Below are 20,356 nucleotides of genomic sequence, written 5' to 3'. Positions count from 1 at the left end.
AAAAAAAAATAACAGGGAAGGCAGAAAAAGAAGACAAAAATATAGGAAGAACTAGGACAACAGAAAATAGCAATAAATATGATAGCTCTTACCACAACCATATCAATATTAACTAGAACATCAATGGTAGATGTCTACCAGTAGATAATTTTAATACACAATGACAATATCTAACATTAACTATATGTTGTCTACAGGAAACCCCAATTAAATATGAAAACAGATTAAAGGTAAATGGCTGAAAAAAAGAAATCACTAACTCAAAAAGATATATGCATCCCCAAGTTCACTGCAGCATTACTTACAACTGCCAAGATATGAGAACAACCTACATGTCCACTAACAGATGAATAAAGAAAATGTGGCACATATATACAACAGAATATATTCTAACTGTAAAAATATGAAATCCTGCCATTCGCAATAACATGAGTTGATTTCAAGGGCATTAAATGAAATGTCAGAGAATGACAAATACAGCATGATTTCCCTTATATGTGTGGAATTTCAAAAAACAAAAACAAAACAAAGACTCAAGATCACAGATAGAAAAAAGACTGGTGGTTGCCAGAGTTGGGAGGGTGGGCAAAAATGGGATTGAGCCAGGCATGGGGCTCCTTGCTGAGGAGGGATCCTGCTTCTCCCTCTGCCTGCATGTCCCTAGCTTGTGCTCTCTAGTACACACTCTTTCTCTGCCAAATAAATAAATTAAATCTTTAAAAAGAAAAAAAAAAATGCAGACAAGAAATAGATTACCTAAACAGGACTATATCTATTAAAGAAATTGAATAAATAATAATCTTCCAAGACTAAAAAGCACCAGGTTCCACTGGTGAAGCCTATCAAACTTAATGAAAAAGAAATTATACCAATTCTCTACACTCTTCCAGAAAATATAAGCAAATAAAATAACTCTTAATTCCTCCTATAAGACCAGCATTACCTTAATACCAAAACCAGACAGAAACATTACAAGGAAATTACAGACAAGCATCACTCACAAACACAGCTACAAAAGGTCCTCAATAGAGTATTAGTAAACCAAATCCAACAATGTATTAAAAAAGAATTATACGCCAAAACCAAGTGGGGATTTATCCCAAGTATGCAAGGCTGGTTCAACTTTTAAAAATGAATTAATATAATCCATCACATCAACAAGCTAAAAAACAAAACAAAACAAAACAAAAAATTCATGATCACATTAATACATGTAGAAAAACATTTGACAAGAACTCCACACCCATTCACAATGAAACAAACAAGCAACAAAAACAATGCTCCGGAAACCAGGAATAGAAGCAAATTCCTCAACTTAATAAAGAATATGTACAAAAGCAAACATCATACTTAACGGTAAGGAACTCTCTGAGGTCAGGAACAAGGCAAGGATGTCCCCTATCATCAAGGATGTCCCTTTACATCACCATCATAGTGAAAATCCTAGCTAATACAGTAACAGAAGGAAAAAAAGAAAAGAAAAGAGAAACGAAACACAGGTTGGAAAGGAAAAAATAAAACTACATTTACAGACGACATGACTGTCCACATAGAAATCCAAAACAACTGATGAAATAATCCTGGAAATAATAAGCAAGTTTGAAGAATAATAGGGTAATACAAAAAAGTCAATCACTTTCCAATATACCAGCAATGAACAAGATGAATTTGAAATATGAAACCCAGTAGCACTCATATTAGCACCCCCAAAAAGGAAATGACGGTGATCCCGGAACATTGTGGGAGGTGGGGGTGCCATCCTTCTGCACAGTTGAAAATCCATATATAATTTTTGACTCCCCCAAAAACCTAACTACTAAAAGCCCGCTATTAATTAAAAGCCTTACTAATAACGTAAGAAGACAATTAACACACAGTCTGTACATGATACTATATGCTGCATTCTTACAATAAAACTAGAGAAAAAAATTAAATCATAAGGAAAAAAGTCATAAGGAAGACGGAAATACATTAATACCCTACTGTATTTATTTTTTAAAAATGGCACAGAAGCAGACACATGCTGTTTAAACCCCGTTTTCACACATCAAGTATAGTTACAAACCTAACAAGATATGTGTAAGAAAAAAAATATATATATAAGATCTGTAAGAGAGGAACTACAAAACTCTGATGAATGAAATCAAAGAACTAGGGGCACCTGGGTGGCTCAGTTGGTTAACTGACTGCCTTCAGCTCAGGTCATGATCCTGCAGTCCCAGGATAGAGTCCCCCATCAGGCTCCCTGCTCAGCAGGGAGTCTGCTATCAAAGAACTAAATAACTGAAAACATTCCATGTTCATGGACAGAAGATCTGATCTTAATAAGATGTCAGTTTTTCCCAACTTCACCTACAGATTTGGTGCAATCCCAATCAAAATCCCAAGAACTTATTCTGTGGATATCAATAAAGTGATTCTAAAGTTTATTATAGAGGCAAAAATCCCAGAGTTGCAAAATATTGAAGAAAAAAATTAGAACTGACACTTCCTGACTTCAATACTTATTATAAACCTAGACTAATCAAGACAATGTGGTGTTTAGGTGGTCCCTTCCAAAGAGCTGATAATGTAGCATAAGTGGAGCAAAAAAAGCGCACCTTCCACAAGTTCACCTATCCTGGCATGGACCTCAACCAGCTGCTGGATGTGTCCTAAAAGCCATTAGTGCAGCTCTACAGTGCCTGGCAGCAGTAGGGGCTCACCTGGGGTTTGTGGAGGAAACAACACTCAGTGTTGAAGCATGTGTGCAAGGCCAAAGAGGCTCCCCAGATGGAAAAGGTGGTTAAGAAGAACCTGTGGGACACGATCATCCTGACTAAGGGTGGTGGGCAACATGGTGGGTGTCTACAATGGCAAGACCTTCAAATAGGAGGAAACCAAGCCCAAGATGACTGGCCACTATCTGGGTGAGTTCTCCATTACCTTCAAGGCTATGAAGCACAGGCCTGGTACTGAGACCACCCACTCCTCTACTTCATCCCTGGTAAGCAGCCTGTTCAGTCAATAAAGGAACAGACGTCTCAAAAAACCAAAACAAAACAAAAACAAAGTATATCAGCAAAATAAAAAACAAAAACAAAAGTATATTAGCAAAAGTATAAACAAAATGGACGCATACAGTTAACTGATTTCTGACAAAAGAGCAAGGGCAATATAGTGGAGGCAAAATAGTCTTTCAACAAAGAGTATTGGAATAACTGACATCCACACACAAAACCATAATAAAAATAATAACAACAACACAGACCTCATACCCTTGCAAAATTTAATGCAAAATGGATCACAAACCTAAATGGAAACATAAAACTATAAAATTTCTAGGAGATAATGGGAGAAAATCTAAATGACCTCAGGTTTGGTGATACTTTTTAATATACAACACCAACGGGACAACCCATGAAAGAACTGATATGCTATATTTCATTAAAATTAAGAATTTCTGTTCTGGGGGTACCCAGGTGGCTTACTCGTTAACCATCTGCCTTCGGCTCAGGTCATGATCCCAGGGTCCTGGGATGGAGCCCTGCAGCAAGCTCCCTGCTCAGCAGGAAGCCTATTTCTCCCTCTCTCCCTGCTTGTGTTTCCTCTCTCCACTATGTCTCTGTCAAATTAAAAAAAAAAAAAAACAAAAAAACAAAAAAAAAAAAAACTTCTGTTCTGCAAAAGACACTGTCAAAAGAATGAAGATAGGGCGCCTGGGTGGCTCAGTGGGTTAAGCTGCTGCCTTCGGCTCAGGTCATGATCTCAGGGTCCTGGGATCGAGGCCCGCATCGGGCTCTCTGCTCAGCAGAGAGCCTGCTTCCTCCTCTCTCTCTGCCTGCTTGTGATCTCTCTCTGTCAAATAAATAAATAAAATCTTTAAAAAAAAAAAAAAAAAAATGAAGATAAACCACAGAATGGAAAAAATATTTGCAAGAGAAACATTTGAGAAAGAACTATTACCCAAAATACATGAATTATAATAAGAAGAAAACAAAATTTTAAAATGAATCAATGGGGGTGCCTGGGTGGCTCAGTGGATTAAAGCCTCTGCCTTCAGCTTGGGAGCCTACCTCCCCCTCTTTGCCTGCCTCTGCCTACTTGTGATCTCTGTCTGTCAAATAAATAAATAAAATCTTTGCGGGAAAAAAAAAAAGAATCAATGATCTGAGCACATCACCAAAAAAAAAAAAAAAAGTAATAATAATACAGACAGAAAATAAGTATATAAAAAAATCTACATTGACTTACCTGCAAATTAAAACAAGATACCATTACATATGTATCAGAATAGCCAATGTCTAGAACACTTACAACACCAAGCAAGGCTGTGGTGTTACAGGAACTCTCATTCATTGCTGGTAGAAATGCAAAATGGTAGGTACACTGTGGAAGACAGTTTTGCAGTTTCTTACAAAACTAAACATAGATATACACTTGTACACACACACACCCAAAATCTGAAAACCTAAACATACACTTAAATGATCTAGCAATAGTGTTCCTTGGTATTTACTCAGAAGAACTGAGAACTTAAGTCACCCAAATTCCCGCATACAAAAGTTTTATAGTCAAATCTTTGAAGCAACCAAAATGTTCTTCAGTAGGGGAATGAATAAACTGTAGTACATGCCGTTAATAAGATATTATTCAGCACTTTAAAACGAACTATCAAGCCATGAAGAGACATGGAGAAGACTTATGTACACATTACTGAATGGAAAAAGCCAATCTGAAAATGTTACATACTGTACGATTCCAACTATAAGATATATTGAAAAACGCAAAACTATGAGGACACAAAAGATTAGTGGTTGGGGTGCCTGGGTGACTCAGTGGGTTATGCCTCTGCCTTCAGCTCAGGCCATGATCTCGGCATCCTAGGACTGAGTCCCACACTGGGCTCTCTGCTCAGTGGGGAGCCTGCTTCCCCCTTTCTCTCTGCCTGCCTCTCTGCCTAGTTGTCATCTCTCTCTCTCCATCAAATAAATAAATAAATAAAATCCTTAAAAAATAATAAAAAATAAAAAAGATTAGTGGTTGCCAGGGACTAGGAGTAAGGATGAATAGGCTGAGCACAGAGGATTTTTAGTACAGTAAAACTACTCTGTGTGACACAATAATGGTAGATATACATCATTATGTATTTGTCAAAACCCATAGATTATACAACACCATAAATGAACCCTAAGGTAAACTACGGACTTTGGGTGCCAATGATATACCAAAATACGTTCAACTGTAACAAGTATACCACTCTGTGGGGAACACTGATAATGGGTGAGGCCAAGCATTGTGTGCAGGCAGGGAGTTATGTGGGGAGTATCTGTACCTTCTCTACAATATTGCTGTGAACCTTAAGGTTGAGAAGAGGCCACAGGAAAGAAGGCAGGAATGGTCTGGGAGCAAAACAGACTGTGGCCATCCAAGGTTAGGAGGGAGATAGCACAGTAGAGGGCAAGAAACCGATCACCACACCAAGGAGTCCACTGGGGTAAGACCCATAATATTAAGTCATAGTATTAAGTCCCATAATACTTGGCTTTGAAAGCGAAAGAGGCCAAGGAATTTAAAAATCAGAGAGATCTGGCTCTGAGAGCCCAAAAGGCATACACAAAGCACAACAGCCTACAGAGATACAGCACAGAAGCAGCAACTTGAAAAATATCTGCAGTATACAGCGAGGAAGAGTTATTTACTCATCTCAGAGTGTGTCACAAAGAGGCAAGGATAACAGGGAGTCCCCTCCAGGAACAAAGGAGCTAAGAGGGGCCATTTCCCTCCAAAGACCCCAGCATAAACACATGACCACCACTGGGAAACACAGTACTATTACATTCGCTACATAACTTGCTTATACCAACCAACGTTCCTTCCCCATGCCACCCCACGCTTCTGTGGACCTATCCTTCCCAGTCACACTTCCGTCAGTCTCAGCCCTGTCTGTGGGTACCTGCCCCAGAAGATCAGTGCAAACCCTGCCCACACCACACCTCTGACCCATGCATTTTTATCAGTTCAGCAGCAGTGGCAGCAGATCTCATTTCACAAAGAGCCCAGCATGTACCTAGCTAAAACATGGCCACCCCAGCAGGGAACAAACACTGCCCACAACAGGCAAAAAGAACCTCTAAAGATGACTGGACTAAAGAAAAAATTGGCCAGAACAGAATAGCAGAGCACATCCAACATGCAGAGGAGACACTCCCTGAAGCACCAGGTCCTGGGAAACAGGGGACACTGCACTACAAAGGCATTACATCTCCTTTTCCTAAGGCATTACCTTCAAGAGTGGGAGACACAGCTGACTTTCCTAACACAAAGAAACAGAAAGTAGGGCAAAATAAGGAGACAGAAGAATATGATTCAAATGAAAGAATAGGACAATAAACATAGCAAAACAGATATAAATAATATACATGATAAAGAATTTAAAGTAATATTCATATAGATACTCCCTGGACTTGAGAAAAGAGTGGAAGACATCAGTGAGACCCTTAACAAAGAGAAAACAAAAAAAATAATAATAATAATAATAATTAAAAAAAATCCAGAGGTAAAGAATATAATAAATGAAATTTAAAATACACTTGATGAAATAAATAGCAGGCTAGAAGAAGCAATGATGCTGAGCAAGTAAAAGAGAAAAAATTATGCAAATTGAGAATAAACTCAGGAAACTCAATTACTCCACCAAATGTAATAATATCCACATTATAGGGATCCCAGAAGAAAAGGAGAGAGAAAAGGCGGCTGAAAATGTGTTTAAAGAAATAATAAGCTAAAAACTTCCCTATCTGGGGAAGGAAACAGAAATCCAAATCCAGGAGGCACAGGGATTTCCCCCCACCAAAAAAAAAAAAAAAATCAACCAAAGATTATCTACACCAACACACATAGTAATTAAAATGGCAAAACATACTAATAAAGAAAAAAAAATTTAAAGCAGCAAGAGAAAAGAAAAAAGTTACATAGAAGGGAAACTCCATGAAGAGATCAGTGGATTTTTTTCAGGACTTTGCAGGTCAGAAGAGAGTGGGATGTGAGATTCAAAAGGCTGAAAGGGAAAAATCTGCAGCGAAGAATACTTTATCCACCAAGGCTATCATTCAGAGAAGAGATAAGGAGTTTTTCAGACAAAGAGAAACTAAGGGAGTTCATGACCAGTAAACCAGCCCTACAAGAAGTTAATTAAAGGGGACTCTGAGTGGAAAGGAAAGACTGTTAAGTATGAAAAGACAGATAAAAATAATTTTATCTGTCAAAATTAGTCAACGGACTCACAAAATAAAAGGATGTTAATGAGTGACACTATATACCTAAAAATTGGAGAAGAATGGGTTCAAACATAAACAAACATTAACTCATACAAAATGCTAAATGCAGAAGATGTTACATAACAAACCTAATAGTAACCACAAATCAAAAGCTGGTAGTAAATATGCAAAAAATAAAAAGAACCCCAAGTATATCACTAAACCCAGCAAATCATTAAAAAGAGCAAGGATCAGAGCAAAATTACACAAAACAAGTAATAAGATAGCAATGTATATCTATCAATAATTACTTTGAATGTAAATGGACTAAGTCTAAATGCTCCAACCAAAAGACATAGGGTGACAGACTGGATTTAAGAAAAACAAAAAAACAAAAACCAAGACCCTTCTATATACTGCCTACAAGAGACTCATTTCAGATCTAAAGATACTGCAGATTCAAAGTAAGGGGAAAGAAATATTTATCATTCAAATGGCTGTCAAAAGAAAGCTGGAGTAGCAATAGTTGTATCAGACAAGAGAGACTTGAAAGCAAAGGCTGTAACAAGAGATAATAAAGGACATTATATCACTGTAAAGGGGAAAATCCAACCACAAGACATAACAATTATAAATATTTATGCATTCAACATAGGAGCAAATTCACAAAACAGTTAATAACATAAAGGAACTAATCAACAGTAATAAAATAATAGTAGGTACTTCAACACTTCACTTTTATCAATGGACCGATCATCCAAACAAAAAATCAACAAGGCAACAGTTGCTTTCAATGACAAAGTGGAACACATGGATTCAACAGATACATTCAGAATGTTCCATCCTAGAACAGCAGAATACACATTCTTTACAAGTGCACATGGAACACTGGCCAGAACAAATAAAAAATTAAGCCACAAATCACATCAAATTAAAAAAAAAAAAATCAAAGTTATACCATGCATCTTTTCTGACAACATGATTAAACAAGCCATCAACCCCAAGAAAAAATCTGAAAAGACCACAAATACATATAGTTTAATAACGTACTACTAAACAATGAATGGGCCAAGGAATCAAAAAAGTACATAGAAACAAACACAAGAGACCAAAAATCTTTGGGATATAACAAAAGAGGTTCTAACAGGTTAGGTCAGGGGTGCCTGGGTGGCTCAGTCAGTTGGGCATCTGCCTTCAACTCAGGTCATGATTCTAAGGTCATGGGATTGAGACCTGTGTGGGCCTCTCTGCTCACTGGGGAACCTAATTCTCCCTCTGGTCCCTGCTCATGCTCTCTCTTGCTAGCTCTCTCTCCAATAAATAAATGGAAATTTAAAAAAAAAAGTTCATAGCAATACAGGTGCATCTGAAGAAAGAAGAAAAACCCCAAACAATGTAACTAAAAGACCTAGAAAAAGAATAAACAAAACCCAAGACAAGCAAAAGAATATAATATAGATTAGAGCAAAAATAAATGTTATAGAAACTAAAAAAACAAATCAATGAAACCAGGAGTTGATTCTTTGAAATGATCAACAAAACTGATAAACCTCTAGCCAAACTCATCAAACAAACAAACAAATACTGAGGGGAGAGGGGGCTCAAACAAAATCACAAATGAAAGGGAAACAACCATCACCACCACAGAAATACAACTATAACAGAATACTGTGAAAAACTGCATGCCATTGTGCCTGGGTGGCTCAGTGGGTTAAAGCCTCTGCTTCGGCTAGGGTCATGGTCTAAGGGTCCTGGGATCGAGTCCTGCACGGGGCTCTCTGCTCAGCAGGGAGCCTGCTTCCACCACCACCACCACCACCCCCCCCCGCCTGCCTCTCTGCCTACTTGTGATCTCTGTCTGTCAAATAAATTTAAATCTTTAAGAAAAAAGAAAAGAAAAATTGCATGCCAACAAAATAGACGATCTAGAAGAAACAGATAAATTCCTAGAAACAATAACATACCAAAATTGAAGCAAGAATAGAAAATATGAACAGACTGATTACCAGCAATAAAACTGAATCAGTAATCAAAAAACTCCCAACAAAAGTCCCTGACCAGATAGCTTTGAAGTAAAAGTCTACCAAACATTCGGGGCGCCTGGGTGGCTCAGTAGGTTAGGGCCTCTGCCTTCGGCTCGGGTCATGATCCCAGGGTCCTGGGATCGAGTCCTGCGTTTTAAAGAAAAATTAATACCTATTCTTCTCATATTATTCCAAAAAGCAGAAAAGGAAGAAAAAGTTCCAAATTCAAATTCATTCTACAAGGCCAGCATTACCCTGATAGTAAAACCAGATAAAGACACAACTGAAAAAGAGAACTATAGATCTAACAAACACCTTTGCAAAAATCTTCAACAAAATACTAGCAAACTGAATCCAACAACACATTAAATCATTCACCACAACCAAGTGGGATTTATTCCCAGAATGCAAGTGTAGTTCAACATTTGCAAATCAATCAACGTGGAAATCCAAATCCAGGAGGCACAGGGATTTGTGCACATCAATGAGAAAGGATAAAAACCATATGCTCATTTCAAAAGCTGCAAAAGAAGCATATGACAAAGTACAACATCCATTCATGATATAAATCTTCAACAAAGTAAGTTTAGAGGGAACATACCTCAAAATAATAAAAGCCTTGCATAAAAAACCCACAGTGAACATCATACTCAATGGGGAAAATTAAGAGCTTCCCTACGGCTAAGGTCAGGAACAAGACAAGGATGTCCATTCTAACTACTGTTGTTATTCAACACAGTACTAGAAGTCCTAGTCACGGAAATCCAACAAAAAGAAATGAAAAGCACCCAAATGGGTAAGGAAGAAGTAAAACTTTCACCATTTGCAGATGATATGATACTATACATAGACTCTACCAAAAAACTACTAGAAATGAAAAATCAATTCAGTAAAGTCAAGAATACAAAATCAATGTGCAGAAATCTATTGCATTTCTATAAATCATTATGTATGAAGCAGCACAAAGAGAAATTAACAATCCCATTTACAATTCCACCAAAAATAATACAATATCTAAGAACAAACTTCACAAGAGATGTAAACTATAAAATAATGATGAAACTGCAAACGACAGAAAAAATGAAAAGCTATTCCATGCTCATGAATTGGAAGAACAAATACTGTTAAGAGGTTGACACCACCAAAAGCCATCTACACATTTAATGCAATCAAAATACCTACAGCATCTTTTACAAAGCTAGAACAAACAATCCTAAAATTTGTATGCAACTATGGAAGACCCTGAATAGCCAAGATTGGAAAAGGAAAAAACAAACAAACAAAAAAACCTGGAGGTACCACAAAATTCTGGACTTCAAGTTATATTACAAAGCTGTAAACAAAAAATCAAAACAATTTAGTACTGGCACAAAAACACACAGATCAATAGAACAGAACAGAAAGCCCAAAAATAAACACACAATTATATGGTTACTCTCCAACAAAGGAGGAAACAACATGCAGTAAGACGGTCTCTTCAACAAATGGTGTTGGGAAAACTGAACAGCTACATGCAAAAGGAGAAAACTGGACCACTTTCTCACACCATACATAAACATAAATTCAAAATGGATTAAGGATCTAAATGTGAAACCTGAAACCATAAAACCTGTAGAAGAGAGCTCGAAAAGTAATTTCTCTGACATCAGCCACAGTAACCTTTTCCTAGACAGGTCTCCTGAAACTAGGGAAATAAAAGCAAAAATAAACTATTGGTACTACATGAAAATAAAAAGCTTCTGCACTGAAGGAAACAATCAAAAAACTAAAAGGCAACCTACCGAATAGAAGGTATTTGCAAATGACTTATCCAAAATACATGAAGATGGGACGCCTTGGTGGCTCAGCAGTTAAGCATCTGCCTTCAGGTCAGGTCATGATCCCAGGGTCCTGGGACTGAGTTGGGCATCTGGCTCCCTGCCTGGCGGGAAGCCTGCTTCTCCCTCTCTCACTCCCCCTACTTGTGTTCCCTCTCTCGCTGGATCTCTCTTTGTGAAATGAATAAAATCTTTAAAACAAAACAACAAAACCAAAATACTTGAAGACTTTATACAACACCCAAAAAATAATACAATTTTTAAAAGAACAGAAGACATATACAGACATTTCTCCAAAGGTGACATACAGATGGCCAACAGACACATAAAAAGATGTTCATTATCACTCATTATCAGGGAAATGCAATTCAAAACTAGAATGACAGATCATCTCACACCTATTAGAATGGCTAAAATTTCCCTCCTTGTTGGCAAGGATGTGCAGAAAAAGGAAACCTCTTGCACTATTGGTGGGAATGCAAAGTGATAAACCCGTTATGGTAAACAGCATGGAGGTTCCTCAAAAAGTTAAAAGAGAGCTACCATATGATCCAGGAATCATTAACTACTGGTTTTTTACACAAAAAATACAAAAACACTAATTCAGAGGCACCTGGGTGGCTCAGTCGGTTAAGTGTCTGCCTTCAGCTCAGGTTGTAATCTCAGGGTCCTGGGATCAAGTGCCACTTGGAACTGTTGGGCTCCCTGCTCAGCAAGGAGTCTGCTTCTCCCTCTCTCTCTACCCCTCCCACTCACTTGTGTGCACAAGCTCGCTCTCTCAAATGAAAATATAAAACAGTTTTTTAAAAAAGTTTAAAAAAACCCACTAATTCAAGAGAATATACACACACACAAATTTATTGCTGTATTATTTACAAAAGGTAAATTATGATAGAAAGCAGCCCAAGTGTCTATCAAGAGTTAAATGGATAAAGATGTGGTAGATATATACAAAATGGAGTATTACTCAGCCATAAAAAAGAACAAAATCTTACCATTTGCAACAACATGGACGGAGCTAGAGAGTATAACGCAAAGGAAGTAAGTGAGAGAGACAAATATACCGTATGATTTCACTCATGTTGAGTTTAAGAAACAAAATAAGCAAAGGAAAAAAGAGAGAGAGAAACCACAAAACAGACTCTTAACTATGGAGAACAAACTGATGGTTACCAGAGGGGAAATGGGAAAGGGGATGGGTGAAATAGGTGATAGGGATTAAAGACATACACTTATGATGACCACTGTATAATCACTACAATACAATCACTATATTGTGTATCTGCAACTAATAGAACAGCGTTAACAATGGAATTAAAATAAAAAACTTTTAAAAAGGCATTAAAATGGCAAATTTACTACATATATTTTACAACTTAAAACATCAATAACATAACATACCAAACTCATCACACTGTACATTTTAAATGGTAAACTGTATCTCAATAGAGCTATATAAAATATCCTCTCATCTTATGTCCAAATAGTGACGTATTCTCAGAAAACTATTCCAAGAGACCTCAGTAGAACAGTATTGAGTATACATCCTTAACAGATGTATTTTAAAAGTAAAGAACTATAGGGGCATCTGGGTGGCTCAGATGGTTAAGCATCTGACTCTTGATTTCAGCTCAGGTCATGATCTTGCAGTCATGGGACTGAGCCCCACACTGGGGTCTGCACTCAGTATGGTGTCTGCTTCAGAGTCTCTCTAAATAAATGAATGAATGAATGAATGAATGAATGAATTTTTAAAATAAATATAAAAGAACTATAAGCAATCTTAAACTTTAGTATTAATAAACACCTGAGGAAACCAAGGAGGCTAGAAGTGCAATCATAAGAGCCTCCCTCCCCCTCCCCAAATCCATAAATTTAAGACATATGAAGCAGTTTATGACAATATGCAAGATGGCATTATAATGAACAGAGCTTTCTTCCCCCTTTTAAAAAATGAATAGATTCCCACTAGTTACAATATCAGCACATAATAGAAAAACAAACTCCATTGTCTATTTTGCTTCAAAATATCCCACTGAAGTCTATCTTGGGATAAAATGAACAGCAATTATTAAATAATTATATACAGAACCATAAAATTGTGGGGAAGTTTGATATTCTTCTGTCTCTATTTTGTTCATTTTATAAAAGAACTGAAGCCTAATTAAGTGCCTTGTTTAAGGATACATAGGTAGAAAGAAAAAGAGCCAATGTTATCCATAATTCAGTCAGTCCTTGATTCAGGATATCCATGACTCAGTCACTGCTTCTTTCCATGACACTTTATGCTACTGTAATATTTAAATTCATTTTCACTTTTAACTCTCAAAACTGATGTGGGGCTGAAAAGAGGAACATTGAGACCTGGAGGGACGACACATTAAACCAGCTCTTGCACAGCCAAATCACTCTCCACCATTACAGCAGGTCCCCAACACACACTGCAAAAAGCTTAAGCAAATAGATTTTTTCTCAGTATAAATCAACAGGCTCCAAACTTGAGGAGTCCTAACAAGGGTAAGGGCAGGAGTTATAGAGGCAGATAAGCAAAGTCTAGATACTGAATGACGAGTTCCCCAATCTCCTTCCCTTGGAAGAGAAGATTAAAAATAGAACAAAGACACAAGTAAGAAAGATACGGAGAGCAAACCAGACCCAACGTTCAGTTAACAAAAACGTTTAAGATTGGGGGAAGGGGAGGAGGGAGCTTGGGATAGGGGGCTGGGGGATGTAGAGATGCCGAAAGAAATAAAACTATGTTCCAGAACTGAAGGAAATGAGTTTTCCAACTTAAAAGAAATGTCCAGAAAACCTATAAAGCTATCAATAAATAACAAGAACCACATCAGATTTCTAACAATACAAATGACCAGAAAAATAAAACAATATTTTCAAAATTGGGGGCACCAGGGAGGCTCAGTCATTAAGCATCTGCCTTTGGCTCAAGTCATGATCCCAAGGCCCTAGAATTGAGCCTCACATCAGGCTCCCTGCTCAGCACGAAGTCTGCTTCTTCCTCTCCCACTCCCCTGTTTGTATTCCCTCTCTCACTCTGTCAAATAAATGAATAGAAATCTTAAAAAAAAAAAAAACTTTCAGAATTGGAGAAAAAAATTATTTCAAACCTAGAATCTGATAACCAAACTATAAATTAGGTTAAGACGTTTTCAGGCATATCATGTTAAAAAAAAAAAAAAATCCCATCTAGCCCTTCTCAAAGTAAACCAGAGACTGTGCTACACCGAAACAGAGAAAGTCAAAAGGACATGAATTACAAAAAACCAAGGGTCTAAAAAAGAAAAAAAAAAACCTGAAGGTTATTCTCAAGATGATGATAAAGCCAAGCCCCAGAGGCAGAAATGTGTAGCCAAGAGAAGAAGCCAATCCAGAATGCAGCAGTAAGACAAGAGTGCTCCACAAGAAAGACTCTTAAAAAAATTTTCAGGCTTAAATCAATGGATTATGTGACCTCTTTGATCACACTTGAGAGCTAAACTGAGTTTGGGTAAAGAATTAGTAATACTTCCTAGATAACAAACCAAAAAAATAAAGCAATTATTAGCTCCAGGAAAAATAAACTACACAATAAAGGTGGCTCAAATGCAAAATAGGTACTTTATCATAATTACATAAACAAAAACTATACATCTAGCCAAAAATTACAACAACAAAACTGGAAGATGAGGGGGAGAAAAATCTGTGGACAGAGATCTGCAGGACACAGGCAAAAATATCTAAAATGTGGAAAAGGAGACAGAGCAATAAAAGTATGTATTATGTTATTCAGAAGTCTACAGTATACAGTAAACAAACAACTAGGAGCTGTCAGAGTGCATCTGAGCAGTAGGAATTAGGGGTGTGGATTGGGAGGCCAACTCAACAGAAATCTAGGAAAACTAATAGAATCTAACTGGAGAAAGAAAAGAAACACAAGTGATACTTTCAACAAGGACAAAAGCAGACATGAAGGAACAGAAAATGACAAAACAAAAAAGACAAACAAATGAAAGCATAACAGAAGCATGGAAAGGGGGCGCCTGGGTGGCTCAGTTGGTTGAGCAACTGCCTTCGGCTCAGGTCACGGTCCTGGAGTCCCGGGATCAAGTCCTGCATCGGGCTCCCAGCTCCATGGGGAGTCTGCTTCTCCCTCTGACCTTCTGCCCTCTCATGTTCTCTCTCACTGTCTCTATCTCAAATAAATAAATAAAATCTTTAAAAAAAAAAAAAAAAAAAAAAGAAGCCTGGGAAGGAAGACAATGTACCCATCACTGCATTCCAGAACTTAGGACATCCCAGAAAGCATCACCAGTTCAAACAAGGCCAATATCTACCAAACTGGAAGCCAAGTAAATACTAATCTTTCTACTCTTCAAAGCCACATCTCTGCCCCCACCACCACCCTCTCCCTTTGAAACTATCCAAAGCACCCTCTCCTGTCCTTTCACTTAGACCTAAGTTTATAGAATACCACCACCTATTACAAAGTTACTCATTTGCTAATAAAAATCCCACTGAAATCCCCAAGTTCTAAAGTAAATGATTTTTTCCTGTTTGAAGAAAAACATCTGATTAAAATAATACTCTAGGGGCACCTGGGTGGCTCAGTGGGTTGAGGCCTCTGCTTTCGGCTCGGGTCATGGTCCCAGGGTCCTGGGATCGAGCCCCGCGTCGGGCTCTCTGTTCGGCGGGGAGCCTGCTTCCTTCTCTCTCTCTCTCTCTGCCTGCCTCTCTGCCTGCTTGTGATCTCTCTGTCAAATAAATAAATAAAATCTTAAATTATAAAAAAAAATAATAATAATAATAATACTCTAAATGTAAAACAGAGGTGGCCATAAAAATCAGTCTTTAAAATTCTGACTCCATCCCCCTTTATTTGATGGAAAAGTTAGGTAGTTCAAAGAACATTCTAAATTCTGTCTACAGAATTAAGATCTTCATCTTTTAGGAGCCAGGGTCCCCACTAAAAATCTCATGAAAGCTCTAAACTTGTCTTTTTAAAAAGTATGTCAATCAGCGGTACAGAAACCTTTAGTTCTGTTTTAGACTACAGCACCACATTTGTTGTTTATGACTATGCCAGCAGTTAAAATTACAATCTGTATGTAGGTACCTATTCCTCTCTTCTGGTGGAACAAGCTGTAACCTACTCCCTTATTCCTAAAACAAACTAAAACCAGACCCATCACCAAAATCCTACAAAGACAAATGCCTAGTATATGATTAAAGATACAGTTATGCAGCTATTATTATCATGTTCATCCCTATTTTCTTTTAATTTCCTCACACATCTTTATTCTCATAGGCCCTTACCTAGTAAGAGAGCTTGAATGACTGTCCCTTTAACATCAACGTTTAGTACTCATTATATGCCAGGCATTGCCCTAAATGTTTACCGTGAGTCATCCTATATACTCCTATCAATATCATTACTCCAACTTACTGAAGTTTTTAACTTGCCTCAAATCACAAAGCTTACAAATGACAGTACTGTGATTCAACTCCCAAGAAAACTGACTCAGATACTGTGCGCACCACCTACACTTAGCCTTTTTCCTCACCCTCCACATCCAATCACTAAGATTCTGATGAACCCAAAATATCTGGCACAAAGTATCTTAAAAGAGAAAAAATACGCTGAGCATGTTGTCAAAAAGCCTAAAAACTGTAAGCCATAGTAACAACGGCCTGTAAGAAATTCAGAATACCCAAGACTGCGTTTTAAAAAATAAAGCAGATGAAAGAAGCCTCTTAAAGAGTACAGGCAATGGGAGAGTGGAGTGTGAAGAGTAGGGGCAGAATCCTTATAAACGCACAACGACAGATGCTTCAAAATAGAGGAAACCCCCAGTGTCATTTGCGCGGTCAGGGAGTTGCAAGTGTGGCCACCCCTGCACCAGTCCGCTGGATGCCTACGATGGTTGCCCGTCACCGCAGTAAAAGCGCCCCCGGAGGAGCGTCAGTGCCCCCGCGCTGGGTTCCACCAACCTCAAAAGCCTGGACCTCTAAAGCGGCACGCTTCCGCCACAGCGGTAACTGTCCGGGAAAGAAGAAATCCGCCGCAAATGGCAGGCTCCTGGAGCCCCGGTGACGAGGCCGCGGGGACGCAGCCGAGAACCCCGGGACGCGATGGGCCCGCCAATAAGGACCGTCAGGAGCAGGCCAGGAGGAAGTGGAAGAGCTGGCGCCAACGGCACCCGCCGCGCCTTCCCACCCCCACCCTCCACCTCAAGCTCACGAGCGCCACGCCGCCCACCGGACCGCGGGAGCCAGCCGGCGCTTCAACGCGCCAGGGAGCGGCGGCCGCCGGGAGCCATGACGCCAGCGCCGCGCGGGGCCGCGGCAGGGCCAGGGCGGAGGCCACCCGGCTCTTCAGGACCCACTCACCTCTCGGGGCGATGGGACGGAACCCTGCACCGAGGCGATGTACCGCTCCACGTCGGCCTTGCTGCGCCTCATCGCGCCACCGACCTGACTCCCAGGGCGCGGGAGGCCAGAGCCGAGGCCCACAGCCGTCGCCGTCTCCAAGAGCGAAGCGCCTGAAAGCCCGTGACGCAGCGCCGTCGCCGGCCGACTAGCGGCCCTCCCCGCATGCGTGTTGCGTCAGCACTGTGCGCCACGCCGACGTTGTCGTCCCTCCCTCCGCGCACGGCCCTCTGGGCGGCCGGGCCCTTGGCTACGCCTGGTCCCGTAGAGGGCTGTTGGTATTTACGCTGTGGGAGCGTCTGCTGTGAGGCGCGGGAAGGAGAAGTTCAACACCGCGCTAGGACCAGGGGCGTAGTAACTGTATCAGCGGGACAGTGTTTTACTGCGTGGCTTTTCAAAACTTTCGGCCGTTTCTTATTTTAATTACGTGATGCTGTGGAAGAGAAAAGCACTCTCAGGCCATTTTGGTGAGCGTGAAAACTGGAAACACCTTTCTGGAGGCTGTTGGTTAAATATATTATGTCGGACACGTGTGACTAAGAAGCATACATGTTAAAATTCCTGTATTTTAAAAGAACATGTTCTATGAGAAAATTGAAATTCCGTAATTAAAAGGCCACAAATACCTGGTTTTGGACGATTATAATTGTATAATTTGAAGAGCCCCTCATTTATATATATATATATATATATATATATATATATATATACACACACACACAAATATATATATTTCAATAGCAGAACGGTATTACCAAAATGTTTATAGTAATCATCTAAACATGAGTCATCTGTATTTTCCAAATCTTCAAAAATACTTATTTACCCCCAACCCCCACTCCGAGACTGCTTCTTATTGAATGGCTTTCTCAGAAGAGGAATAAATCAACTTATTAAAGAAGTCAAATATTCTGACGACTTAAAAACAAAGTCAAGGGGCGCCCGGGTGGCTCAGTGGGTTAAACCTCTGCCTTCGGCTCAGGTCATGATCCCGGGGTCCTGAAATCAAGCCCTTCATTGGGCTCTCTGCTCCCTTCCTGACTCTCTGCCTACTTGTGATCTCTCTCTGTCGAATAAATAAATAAAATCTTTATAAATAAATAAATAAAACAAAGTCAAATTGGTGATGCTCCTGAACTTACATACAGGTCTGGAAAGTATTTCTTTTGAATTCAAGTTATATTTAAACAATAAAGAATACATTTACCATTTTAAAACAGTATTTTGTCTTGATTAAATTATTAGATTTATGAAATTACACAGTTTAGTTTGAAGAGGAGGTTTAAAATTCTTTGTATTTTGGTGGTAAGATACATCTCCCACACCTCTTTTTTGTAAGAAAAACACTAATGTTTTATAGTCATTCTGTTCTTGAGAGCAATTTAAAACAAGAACAAAATTCTATTAATGTACAACAATGATTTTCCCTCCTACAAAATCATTTTGGGCCAGGACCCCCAAAGCAGTACAAATGAAGTGTGCCATAACACTTAGTAACAATTTATGTTCACATAAGTGGACCTCCCTCAATTGTTCTACTATGGATGAAGGCAAAAAACTCTACATTCACCTACACAGCCCCTTCATTCATGTTTTCACTACAGAAAACAAGGTACCAGCAGGTTTTTTAGAATGTCCAGTGTAATAATTAGCTTAGAACAAGGACCAGTGGAAGCAAAACAAAGAGCAGAAGAAAACTTGTAAGAATTAAATTATTATCTTCAGGAATATCTGAGTATATATTGTAGCCATAAAACAAAAACAAGTCATTAGAAAAAGTTTACTTTGGAAATTTGAATTTTAAAATCTTAGTTTAAAATGTTTTATAAAATGTTTTCAGTGGTGAAGACATTAGGTATAAAAAGATCATATCCCTGTATACATACAATAGGGTCTTAATTATCTGGGAAAATATCAAACAAATGAAATATGTTGAAATTTTTAGCTGGGGGTGCCTGGGTGGCCCAGTGGGTTGACGCCTCTGCCTTCGGCTCGGGTCATGATCCTGGGGTCCTGGGATGGAGTCCCGTGTCGGGCTCTCTGCTCCACGGGGAGCCTACGTCCTCCTCTCTCTCTTTCTGCCTGCCTCTCTGCCTACTTGTGATTTCTCTCTCTCTCTCTGTCAAATAAATAAAATCTTTAAAAAAAATTTTTTTTCTTTTTAGCTGGAAGTTTAGAATTTGTGGTTATGGATAATTTTTATCTCTTTTTTAAAAGATTTTATTTAGAGAGCATCCATGTGCACGAGGCCGAGTGGTGCAGGCAGAGTGCAGAGGGGGAGGGAAAGAGAATGGTAAGCAGACGCCAAGACCAGTGTGGAGGCCCATGTGGGGCCCAGTCCCAGGACCAGGAGATCATGACCTCAGCCAAAACCAAGAGTTGGGTGCTTAACTGGACAAACTACTCTTACTTTTATCTTTTTTTTTTTTTATGTAGGCAAAATATAACTGTATCCAATCACCTAGAATTAACCTGGTCTCTACAGGCCATCTTCCCAGTCTCTCCTTTTTGATTTTTCCATATCTTCCCCAATTTTTTACAATCAGCAAGTATTGTTTTATAATGGGCATAAAAAGAGTGTTCTCTTTTGTTTTATCTCAGTCATATTGGATGTGAATAAAACAAATTATTCTGAGATTAGTAGTATGACATATATTAGAAATAACACTTAGGGTGCCTGGATGGCTCAGTCCTTCTTAGGCGTCCATCTTCAGCTCAGGTCATGATCCCAGGATCCTGGGATCAAGTCCCACATCGGGCTATCTGCTTAGCTGGGACGCTGCTTCTCCTACCTCTGCCTGGGGCTCTTCCTACTTGTGTGCTCGCTCTCGCTCTCTCTTTCTCTCTAATAAAT

General features: G+C 39.0%; 1 protein-coding gene across 3 annotated transcripts in view; it reads right to left on the bottom strand.

Annotated features, from left to right (window-relative positions):
* LOC309871326 (E3 SUMO-protein ligase RanBP2) overlaps window positions 1-18,166 on the bottom strand; it is an 84,141-nt gene extending 65,975 nt beyond the window's left edge. For all 3 annotated transcript variants that reach the window (XM_082744228.1, XM_082744229.1, XM_082744230.1), the window contains exon 1: window positions 17,464-18,166. In XM_082744228.1, coding sequence (XP_082600354.1) covers window positions 17,464-17,535 — 72 coding nt within the window. In that variant the 5' untranslated portion in view covers window positions 17,536-18,166. The remainder of the gene's footprint in view (window positions 1-17,463) is intronic.
* Window positions 18,167-20,356: the final 2,190 nt, after the last annotated feature.

Source organism: Mustela nivalis (assembly GCF_964662115.1).
Source record: "Mustela nivalis genome assembly, chromosome: 8".
NCBI classification, from domain to species: Eukaryota; Metazoa; Chordata; class Mammalia; order Carnivora; family Mustelidae; genus Mustela; species Mustela nivalis.
Note: the sequence above shows the minus strand (reverse complement) of the source record. Positions and strands in the feature narration are given on the sequence as shown.